Genomic DNA, 12040 nt, shown 5'->3' with positions numbered 1-12040 from the left:
TCCTTACATAGTGTCCACTACAGATGATCCAGATTCATAATCAAAGGCAAAGTGGTTAAGGAGTGAAGCAGCATGAGTGAAGTCATGACAGTGGGAACAAGTACTCCTAACCAAAGACACCTATCCAAAGCTTCCAAGAGGCCCCATCTAGGAGAGGAACTCATGTGGAGCAGAGGAAGTACATTTCTTGTCCAAGAAGTGACATAACAAAAGCAGTGCTTAGATAAATTTCAAATTTGTATAATAGACTGGAGAAAGGAAGACCAGAGTCATGAAGGCCAGGTTTCAGGAGATCAATGTAGTAATTCAAGAGAAACGAGGATCTAAATGAATATACCACAGGAATGTACAAAATAAGAAATGAGACAACAGGACAAAGAGAAATACCAACAAAGATTAATTGAATTAAAGAGTTAAAATTGACAAAGCTTTCCTGGAAAAAGCAGAATAGTCACTACTGCTGTAAGAAATTAATTTTATTTATACTGCAGTTTGAGATAACAGTAGCATGCATAATTCCAGCAATCTCAGAGACTGTAGATAAAAATAAATATTCAGCAATCTTCAATACAGAAATGGTGAAAGAATATCTGAGTGTAAGAATCTGAAGTAAGAAAAGCCACAGAACACGCCTGAGTTTTTTTAGAAGGGCAGGAGAAAAGAAGACACAGAAGGGAATGGAGGAGTAGAGCTGAGAGAACTTAAATATTATCATCCCCACAAGGCCAGGAGACAATTAGGAAAGAGTCACCTCCAAAGAGCCAGAAGATGATTCTTCAAGAAGAATTCTTCCCAAGAAGATTCTTACAGGAAGTGGGTAGGCCAAAGGGATGTCCCAGATAATGTCCAAGGACCACAGATTGAGCATTGAGGAAGGTGAGGATAATCACCAAATAGAGCACTGAATACATCAAGCGTATTTAAAAGAAAAAAAAAAAATCACTGGTGTTGGAAGAGTTTAGTTTGTTTTTGTTGTTGTTACATTAAAACAACATTAAAGTCTACTAAAATAAGAGATACACTTTTTACACTAAAATAAAGTTAGAATGGAATAGTAAGAATTTGCTTTCATGAAATCTGAAAATAAATAAATATACTGTTGATTAATTTTTCTCTATAGTTTTCAAATCGAATAAGGTAGTCTTTTTTTTTTTAATATGGCAAAGTCTTTACTTTTAAATTATTATCAGAACACCAAATAACATGTAACAAGTTCTTGAGTCCTATAGTCTAGTAATTTTGTTTAAAATAAACTAAAAACAGCCCAAACAAGTATGTTAGTATTCATTGTTCTAACCAAATAAGGTAATCTTAAATCACATCCCATATCAAGCTGAAGAATTTAGGCCTTGCAAAGCAATCCTTAGAAAAGTGAAGCAGGAGGTATCACAATACCACATCACAAATTATACTACAGAGCTACAGTAACAAAAATACCATGGTATTGGCACCAAAACAGGCATGCAGACCAACGGAATAGAAGACACAAAGATATACCCAATAAACACAGTTATCTCATAGAAGACAAAGGTGTCAAAACCAAAGATAGCCTTTTTAACAAACTGTGCTGGGAAAACTGGAAATCCATATGTAGTAGAATGAAACTTAACCCCTATCTCTCATCCCACACAAAACTTCATTCAAAGTGGATCAAAGACCTAGAAGTTAGACCAGAACCCCTGCAACTGTTAGAAGAAAATGTAGGAAAAAAAAAAAAAGAAGAAAATGTAGGTCCAACATTTCAACATGTTGGCTGAGGAACTGACTTCCTTAATAAGACTCTAAAAGCCTAAGAAGAAGTAAAATTAAAAACAAGTAAGTGGGATGGCATCAAATTAAAAAGCTTCTTCACAGAAAAGGAAAAAATTAAGAGTGTAAAGAGAGCCTACAGAATGGGAAAAAAATCTTTGCCACTTATACCTAGGTTAGGGCATTGATATCTACACAAAGAACACAAAAAACTTAACACCAAAAATACCACCACCACCACTAACAACAAAACCAAACCAAAAAACAAAGACACTCCCCCAATAACCCAATCAATAAATGGGAAAAGAAACTAAATAGATACTTCTCGAAATACAAATGGTTAACAAATATATGAAAAAATGTTCAGTATCTCTAGCAATTAGAAATGAAAATTAAAGGTGTACTGAGATTTTCTCTTACTCCAGTCAGAATTGCAATCATCAAGGATACAAATAATAGTAAATGCTGGTGAGGATGTGGGAAAAAGGTATACTCATATATGTTGATGGGATTGCAAATTACTGCAAGCACTCTGGAAAGCAGTATGGACATTCCCCCCCAAAACTAGGAATGGAACCATATAACTAAGCTATGCCACTCCTCAGTATATATTCAAAGGATTTAAAATCGGCATACTACAGTGTTGTAGCCGCCTCAATGTTTATAGCAGCACAATTCACAATAGGCAAGCTATGGAGCCAACCAACATGTCCTTCAACAGATGAATGGATAAAGAAAATGTAGTATTATATAAACAACAGAGTATTACTCAGCCAAAAAAAAAAAAAAAAAAAAAGAATGACTATGGCATTTGCCAGCAAATGGATTGAACTGGAGACTATCATGCCAAGTGAAACAAGTAAGTCCCCCAAAGCCAAAGGTAGAATGCTTTCTTTGATATGTGGTAGCTAATCCAAAACAAAGGAGGGAATTAAAAAAAAAAAAAGAATAGAAGGAAGATCAGTGGAGTAGACAAAGGGGAAAGAGGGAAGGGAGGAGAGATGGGCTAGGGAAAGACAGTAGAATGAATATTACATAACTTTCCTATGTACATAAGTGAATATATCACAGTAAATCTTACCATCACGTACATCCGTAAGATATTAATTAAACAACAACAACAAAACGATGAGTAAATAGCAAAAGGAGTAGAGGGAAGGAAACAGGCAGAGGGAGGAGGGAAGAAAAAGGGGAAACACCGGAGACTAAATTAGAACAAATTATATTCCATGCTTTTATAATTGTTAAAATGAATCCTACTGCCATGTATAACTAAAAACAACCGATTACACACACACACACACACACACACACACACACACAGGAAAAAAGAAAAAAGAATTTGATGGAGAACAGATCAACAATGAAAAAGGACAGGGAAGGAGCAAGAAACAGCTATGGTATAGTGTAGCAAGAAGGTAATGATGTACTTATGTGGAGAAAAGGGAAAGTTTGCATAATGCTAAAGTTCAGTAAATATTTATTGCAATAAATATGCAATATGTTGGGGCTACAAAGATGAACATGACATCACTCTTCTCTTCAAGGGATTTATAGTCTACAACCTTGTTTATGGCCTGGGTGTGAAGCTCAGTGGTAGAGCATTTGCCTAGCACACACAATGTCCTGGGTTGGATCTGCAGCACCCAGCAAAAAACCCCAAAACAAACACAAACCACCATTTATAATATAAAACATATATTTTTATTGTTTCTAAAAAAATTTAAAAAGACCTGAATAATGTAATTTGTTTTACCCATTCTAGCTAGTTTTTGTTGTTGTTGTTGTTGTTGTTGATCACACAAGTCTGAGTTTTAATTAAAGAAAAAAAAATCTCCAAATTCCAAGATTACTTAAACTCTTAGATATGCATAAAAAACAATCTTACTTCTTTGGTGGTTAGAAAAAACTTCAACTCCTGTAAGCCTTACATCTAAATTTTAGGAGATGGGAGCCATGATATAATAGAAAGAAATATTCTCTAAATTCTTCCTACAACATTTCTGCTAGTAATCTGATATTTGTGACAAGACTAGTTAAACTGCAAATTTATATATATATTTTCCTATTTAGTTAACAGTTCTCATAAAACCAAACATCCAACAGCTAATGACACTTTGTTTTGGCTCCTATGGTACATTATTATGATTCATTAGTACTCACCAAATGGGACACTTTGATAGATCCTTCACAATTAGAAGGCTCACCTTTCTCTCTGCTTTCCAAAATCTAGACAGAAAAGGCAACTTGTAGAAAATTAGTGTATTCTTACTTTGAAAGATAAAATATTGGGGAAATAATTACATACCATCCTGAAAATAGTGTGAGAACGACTACTTCTTTGATTCATTTTTGTTATTCCATAATGTCTGTTCTCTGTAAAAATGAGTTATATTTCAGCTACATACACGTTAAAGTTCAAGAAAAACACTGATTTTATTTTAGCCTAAGTGCGATTTGAAGCCTATTTTATTTTAGCTTAACAATTAAAAATGGGATTATTGAAGTTTTTGTAAGCATTTCAAAGAAATACAGCGGTCTTACTTTCTCCCTTTGTGATCCACTGCAAAGCCATTTCTGAGGTATAAACCACTTCTTCTGTGAGATCAGCAACATACACATTCCTCTGAAACCAGTAATTATGGAAAGATTAGAAAAAAGTCATTTATAAGTTTGCTTTTCAAAAAGATGGTATAAACTATTTCAGAACTTGAGGAAGTTAAAAAAATGGATTGATTATTCTGTAAAAAAAAAAATAGCAAACAACTCTATGAATAATCACAAGTCACTGTGTACATCAAAGCCTACCATCTTGCTATTTTTAGGCACTTAATCTATCAGTACTTTAAAACTACACAGATTGCTGAAAAAATGGATCTCTCTATAAACACTTGAAAACAACAAACAAACAAAAAACCATAGAAAGAAAACCAAAAAAAAAAAGGAAATACTTTAAAAAAATATGCAGAGCAATTCCAATAAGTGAATATGTTTTAAAGCCAGCTAACTCGAATACTCACGTTGATGTCTTCCCGAATTATTAAAGGTTTCATTTTTTGAGTGTTACAGAGTAAATCTGTGATGATTTCATTGTATATCTCCATGTAAGACACCCGTAAGAGAAATTCTCTCTCAGGAAACTAGGAGGAAAAAAAATGTGTGAAAGCATCAGAAAGCAACTGGAGGAAAAAAAATGTGTGAAAGCATCAGAAAGCATCCATTTATGAAAATCTAATACTGAACGCTTACCCATTATTATTAAAGAGGTAAGGAAGGTAATAATCTTTGTAAAACAAATAAAACCCCTGGTTCTGTGTTCATAACAAACATAAAAATACAAAAGCATTGTTTTAGAAATAATGAAAAGTGTGCCATCATGAATAAGAGGAGACCACCCAATCCAACTCTCCAGACTCAAAGTAAAACCCTAACAAGAGATGCTCTTATTTTAATGAAAACACTAACTCAAACCCAACTTGTAACTAGTTGTGTATTCTGACCTTCTGCTTCTCTCTTTTTTTTTTTAACCAACATCTACTCTTTATTGCAGTAACCTATGGGGATAAAAGTGAACCCTGTGCTATGCCTTTTTTCCTATCTCATGGAACTCAAGAGATAAATGTAAATTTGCTTCCTTTTATAATTATAAAAGAAAACTCTAAGACTGCTATCCAATTATTACTATTTTTACTAGGAAGTTAGCTAAGTTATTACCTTCTTAATTTTTTGGAAAATGTCATGAATTGCCCTGGGTATAACTCCCAAACAATCTTCTGAACCCATCATAGTATGTGTTTTTCCTGAAGCAGTCTGCCCATAGGCAAATATAGTGCCTATAAAACAAAATACACACATGCAAGGATTAAAAATAAATCTACAGTGAGTGAAACTGTCAATGCTTGTTGAGTAGATGCTCAAGACTAAAATGTTTCTATAGCATCAAAGGAATACAAACCATTGTAGCCTTGTATAGCAGAATCAATGATAGGTACTGCTATTTCCTCATAGACATTCTTAGTAGTTTCACTACTATGAAAGACTCGATCTAAGAAAACAAGAAAAACATAGATGTCAAACAAATCAACTGTGTTCTCACTCTGAATTAGTAATCACTCAAAGAAATAAAATTGTCAGGGACTAGGATGACAAGATATTTACGAAAGTATTTTCTTCAACCTTTTTGTCTTCTGAAAATACACAAAGATAATGTGTTGGTCCCCATACAGAAAAAACAAAAGTCACCTAACCTTTGTGTTTTCAAATGGCAGTAAGGCATTGTGGTGCATATGGAGCTCTGGAATCAAAGCTGTGTGACACTGACCAAGGGAGTTACTGTCTCTGTGCCCCAATGTGTAAAATGGGCACATATTATCATCGTTATTGAATTATTGTAAGTATATGGTTAATACCTAGGAGATATGAACCATTACTGTGCTTAGAATTAAGGGTAGCTTTTGCACTGATGAGTTTGCCCTCCTAAGGTTTGATTTCTTTGCTTTTGCTAGGACACACACAAAAATGGATCTTTGTTTTAACGGTGGCTCACAGGAAATAGATTTGTAAATTGGGAGGGAAACATACTGATTTGCCGTGAGAAATTCAGTGATCATGCTGCTCTATCATGACCACATATCTGCCCTGCAGGCAGAAGTGTATGAGAAATCCAAGTGCCAACTGAAGGCTGCTCAGGTGACATGATTTCAGAATGAGGAGAACTGGTAGATGACTCAAATTTTAATGCCTCAGGCAGATGGAGGAGTCCAAATCTTTGATGACCATACATAGCCACTAAAACCCTATAGTACAGGAGTCTGAATGCTTGGGTATCCCTTAATTTGGATTTACAATGCCTAGCACAGACTGTTTTTACCTTCTAAAAAAGTTATGATAAGGGGTTGTGGTTGTGGATATTTGAAAGAAAGCAGTAGTAAAATTGTAGTAACCCAGGGATAAAAGTGAACCCTGTGCTATGCTTTTTTTTCCTATCTCATGGAACTTTCCTATCTCAAGGCAGAGTACTTGCCTAGCATGTGTGAGGCACTGGGTTCAATCCTCAGCACCACATAAAAATAAACAAATATAATAAAGGCATGTTGTCTATCTATAACTACAAAATTTTTTTAAAAAATTATGCTAATATCAACAATCATTTACAAGCAATCATTTCATCTTCTATACTTCTCTGCTGTAAAACATTACTTATTGGTTTTGTGGTTTAACACCAACACTTTTATTCATTCTTAAGATTATTGAGCAGACCCGTTTCTGTCCAGATTTGGAAGCAGTTCTGTTAGCATGAATAGAACAGATTGGAGACCAATTCTTCCACTTGCTGATTGTGTGACTCTAGCCCTCTATTTTGGTCCCTCATTAAAATGGGAAAGCAACAGTACCTACTGCATAGATTTGTCAGGAAGATTAAACAAGTATATTAACATGAACTGCTCAGAACAATGGCTGGGACATTATATATGTTTAGTCAATGAAGAAATCAATTTAGTTATCTTTAAGGCCTCAAAGTCCTTTTGGCATAGCTAGCCTTTGTGTTTCATTGTAGCAGAACCTTTTTTGGATTATTGGACTAAATTAGATCCTCCACTAAAAATTCCCACAAAGCTTATCTCATCATGAATTTAATGCCTTTAGATAAGCTCCACAAAAGCAGAGATGAGTCCCTGATATATTTTAGCAGATAAAGAAGAAACATCTTCTTCATTAAGAGTTTGAAAATAATTGCAAAAAGAGTATACTAAATTGAAAGATCTTAATGATGACTTGATACTGTACAATATAATTTGGTTTTATGGAGTTTTACGCTATAAATAAATAAACAAAAGGAGAAAAATATTAGTTTCAGCTATAAGGCACTAAAATTATAACTGCTTTCAACATCAATTTATTATCTTTCTTTTCATCCATGATGGACAAATAATTTTTTTGGTTCCAGTGAAGCAGTTTACAAATCTTTAATGATCTGCCTTTAGTACTCTTTTTTTTTTTTATTGGTTGTTCACAACATTACAAAGCTCTTGACATATCATATTTCATACATTAGATTGAAGTGGGTTATGAACCCCCAATTTTACCCCAAATGCAGATTGCAGAATCACGTCGGTTACACATGCACAATTTTACATAATGCCCTATTAGTAATTGTTGTATTCTGCTACCTTTCCTATCCCCTACTATCCCCCTCCTATCCCCTACTATCCCCCAAGTACTCTTAATAGTAAAAGGATAACAAGCTTAACAGGCTAACTTTTTTTTTAAAGTTATAGATGGACACAATATCTTCATTTTGTTTATTTATTTTTATGTGCTGCTGAGGATCAAACCCAGTGCCTCACATGTGCGAGGCAAGAGCTCTGCCACTGAGCCACAACCCCATCCCAGGCTAACTTTTGATGCTGTTATAAGCTTACCAAAATTGAAGGATTTACTCCCATCAACTTGATAAATAGCATTATTGTCAGTTTTCCAGTAAACTTGTGTAGCTTCTCCAAGTTCTTCCTCTCTAAAAGAATAAAAACACTACATTTTAGTATAATATAACTGATCATATAAGTCATGTTATAGGAAGGATAACTTAAAAGATTTCATGTTCTAAAGAACATTTTAAAAGACGGTAACAACTAGCCAAGTGTGATACTGTATGCCTATAACACCAAAGACTCAGGTTAAGGTAGGAGGATCACAAGCTTGAGGCCAACCTTAGCAACTTAGCAAAACCCTGTCTCAAAATAAAAAAAAAATGGTAGTGTCCCTGGGTTCAATTCCCAGAACCAAAAACAACAACAAAAGATGGTTATAACTTTTATCACATATATAAGGAAAAGATGAAAAGTCCATGTTGGAAGTTTCAGAGTTCAACTCTCTAAATAGGGGTTTTGTGATCTCCAGTCTGTGGGAGGCCATCCTCGAAAGTGATTCGAGTTACCTCCTTGGCTGGGTGAGAGGCGCTTAGACATAACTGTGTTAGAGCCTTCTTACCGAGCCAGGGAGGTAACTCAAATCACTTTCGAGGATGGCCTCCCACACCAGTCCTCTTATGGGAGTTTCCTTGTGAAGCCCTTCACTTCCAACTTCCCACCCAGTACTGGCAGCTGAAAGGATAGATTAAAAATACAGCTCTGCTTGTTATCCTTCGAAAGAAAGAAAGAAAGAAAGAAAATAAATAAATAAATAAATAAATAAATTAGGAAAACTATCCTATTCACAATAGCCTCAAACAAAAGAATACTTGGAAATCAACCTAACAAAATAGGTGAAGGACCTCTACAATGAAAACTATCCAACACTAAAGAAAGAAATTGATTGAAGAAGACCTTAAAAGATGGAAAGACCTCCCATGTTCTTGGGTAGGCAGAAACAGTCAAAATGGCCATACTACCAAAAGTGCTACACAGATTCAATGACCTTCTTCATTGAAACAGAAAAAGGAGTCATGAAATTCATTTGGAAAAATAAGAGGCCTGAAATAGCCAAAGCAATTCGTGGTGAGAGAAGTAAAGCAGGAGGCATTATAATACTTGACTTCAAATTATACTACAGAGCTATAGTAACAAAAACAGCATAGTACTAGAACCCAAACATATAGGCATGATTGGTCAGGAGAAAAAGCAGGAGGCTTTGGAAAGAGAGTTCAAGTCTTAGCTGGTACTGGGGTGGTTTTCAAGGAGCCATTTATCTTCTATGCACCTCAATTTCTCATCTGTAAAATTAGAGAACTGTATTAACTGATCTCCAAGATCAGTTTTTTTCCAGTTTCACAGCATTATGATTTTTTGAATTTGAAATTAATATTTCCCAAACAGAAAGACTTAAGTATAATTAGGGATGACATATAAACATAAAACAATAAATTTCATTGGAGTCAGGTGTGTCTTGTTGTTATTTTAATTGCCAATTAGATAAAGGTGTGCATACTACCCAAACTGTCTCTATCCAGTGAGTAGACATATAAAAGTAAAGACATTCAAATTTGGAAGAAAACAATACAACTCTGATTATGTCCTATTGATTCAAACCTTAATAACCTTCTAGAAACTTATGAAATACTTAGCATGGCACAGGACACATGGACCATGTCACTTCTCTCTTCAACCTCATTTTCCTCTAAATTCCTGCATACACCTTAAGTGTCAAACAAATCAACTAATCTGAAGCTGTTCCTAAAATGATGTTAGCTTAACCTCTCCATACCTGGATTACCATTGTCCTTCCCTTCCATTAAGTTACTTACATATTCTTCCATTCATGAAGTGTCAGGACTTTACAGCCACCAGCCTGCCTCACCCAAACTGTCATCTCTGATAGGCTAATGACTCCTCTGGCAAACATTCTCCACTGGGCAATCATAATGTATTGTAATGGCTTCTTTATGTAGTTATTTTACACCCAGTTAGAGAATGAGCTTCTTAAAAATAGAAAATTTAAAATCTTGACAATCTCATTTGTTAAACAGACCGTAGCGCTTAATAACAATTTTTCAAATAGAAAAAGTGTTAGCATAGCATTTTGAGTTGAAGGCCAGGGGCTAGAAAAACCAAACTTAATTTCTCTTTTTGATTTTTCTTTTGATAGCATTTACTACTCATATATCACCACTTAACATTGTTTACTGTATTGTTTCCTCACACTAGGAGGAAAGATCCACAGGACAAGGATGCTATTATGTGTTTGAACTTGTGAATAAAAAAATCATTAGTAAAATTTGTTGAATGAATGGATGGATAAGGTCTTGAGCATCTACTAAATGCAATGCAAGTCCTTGCTCTCAGAGAGTTCAGACAGCTAGTTAAGTGTAAAACAAGTAACTATGACACGACTTCTCCAGGGTGAGGAGATCAGGGAGGCACCGATGCCAGAAAGGAAGTGCAGGGCACGGGTGAAGGTCTTTACTGTCAGCAAGTCCGATTAAGATCCTTCGGTCACTTTACAGACGGGGGAACAGCGGCACAAAGCGGGCAAACCGCGTAGTTACTACGCAGCGGGGCCAGAAGGTAGCAACTCCAGGAAAAGCCAAGGAAGGTCTCTACCCTCCGACCCGGGCCGCGCCCCAGGCCGCACTGGCGACCAGACCACTGTCGCGTCCACCTACCTGCTGCTGAGCGGCCGGACTCGCACGCAGACAGCCACGGCACCTTCCTCTGCCATCCTGCCAGCCTAGGTCCCAGGAAAATGGTGAGGAAACTGGGAACCACACCGCCGACACCCTGGACTCTAGGGCCGCCCCGCCTTTAAGTTTAAAAATTCCCAAACGCCGCATCTGATTGAGCCGCGGCCTCATGACGTCGTGGACTGTTCCATTTGCAGCGCGGCGCCAGGGGGGAGGAGAGAGGCGCGCCCACCGCTCTCCAGTGGAGGGGGACTTTAAAGGTCTGGTTGCAAAGAGGAGCGGACCTTGGAGGCGGGGTCTGGGAAGCTGTTGCTTGGTAATAGGTGAAAAGGCTGTTATTTTCTAAAAGAGGTATTTGGGGTACAAATACCTCTCTTAAAAGAGTTTGCAGTCTGTAGAAGAAACTAGGCAAAGGTACGTAGTTTTTCCCTAACAGAAGAGAATTCACGATCTTAAAAAACGAGAATAAAAAACAGCCCTCCCACCCCACTTACTTTTAAAAGATACCTCAGAGGACAAAGGTTGAAATTCACTGTCCCTTTCAGAAGTAGTCATTTGTGCTCCGTTCAGAAGTAGTCATTTGTGCTCCGTAGAATTTCTGTTTTTAGTTTTTTTTTTTTCTTTTTCTTTATGTAACTTCCGTTTTCATTGGCTGTGAATTGCTGAGCTTAGGGAGAAGAATGACTGAAGACTGGAAGAACTTATTTAGTAATGTGTTGAAACTTCTTCTTCTTTTTTAAAAAAATATTTTTTAGCTACACATAGACACAATATCTTTATTTATTTTTATGTGATGCTGAGGATCAAACCCAGTGCCTCACATGTGCAAGGCAAACACACTACCACTGAGCCACAACCCCAGCCATAGGTGCTGAAACTTCAATTAACTGAAGAGAGAAAGTGCTTTAATTACCTGCCCTGCCCCCAAAGTGCTTGATTTTCCTTTGTTTTAAATATATGTTACAGAAAAGTACCAACATGGTTTTTTTAGAAGTTTCAGTCTTTTTCTTGATTGATTTAGGGAACATCAAGAATTATCCACACTTTCCCTCACTAAACACATGACCTACAGTTACTAATAATTGTTCATTATAGAGTTGAAAACTCTACTTCAATAGAAGTATTTTGGGAAGTCATTTGGCAATATTAATAAAAACGGAAGATTCAAATACT

General features: G+C 36.0%; 1 protein-coding gene across 1 annotated transcript in view; it reads right to left on the bottom strand.

The window, feature by feature from the left end:
• CENPE (centromere protein E) overlaps positions 1–10980 on the bottom strand; it is a 71937-nt gene extending 60957 nt beyond the window's left edge. The window contains exons 1-8 of the mRNA XM_081304331.1: positions 10850–10980; positions 8172–8263; positions 5705–5794; positions 5464–5582; positions 4770–4889; positions 4294–4375; positions 4058–4125; positions 3913–3978 (exon numbers count right to left, since the gene is read on the bottom strand). Of these exons, the coding sequence (XP_081160457.1) occupies positions 3913–3978; positions 4058–4125; positions 4294–4375; positions 4770–4889; positions 5464–5582; positions 5705–5794; positions 8172–8263; positions 10850–10905 (693 nt within the window). The 5' untranslated portion in view covers positions 10906–10980. The remainder of the gene's footprint in view (positions 1–3912; positions 3979–4057; positions 4126–4293; positions 4376–4769; positions 4890–5463; positions 5583–5704; positions 5795–8171; positions 8264–10849) is intronic.
• Between the last annotated feature and the right edge of the window lie 1060 nt (positions 10981–12040).

Source organism: Spermophilus citellus (assembly GCF_964194105.1).
Source record: "Spermophilus citellus genome assembly, chromosome: 8".
Classification (NCBI taxonomy): Eukaryota; Metazoa; Chordata; class Mammalia; order Rodentia; family Sciuridae; genus Spermophilus; species Spermophilus citellus.
Note: the sequence above shows the minus strand (reverse complement) of the source record. Positions and strands in the feature narration are given on the sequence as shown.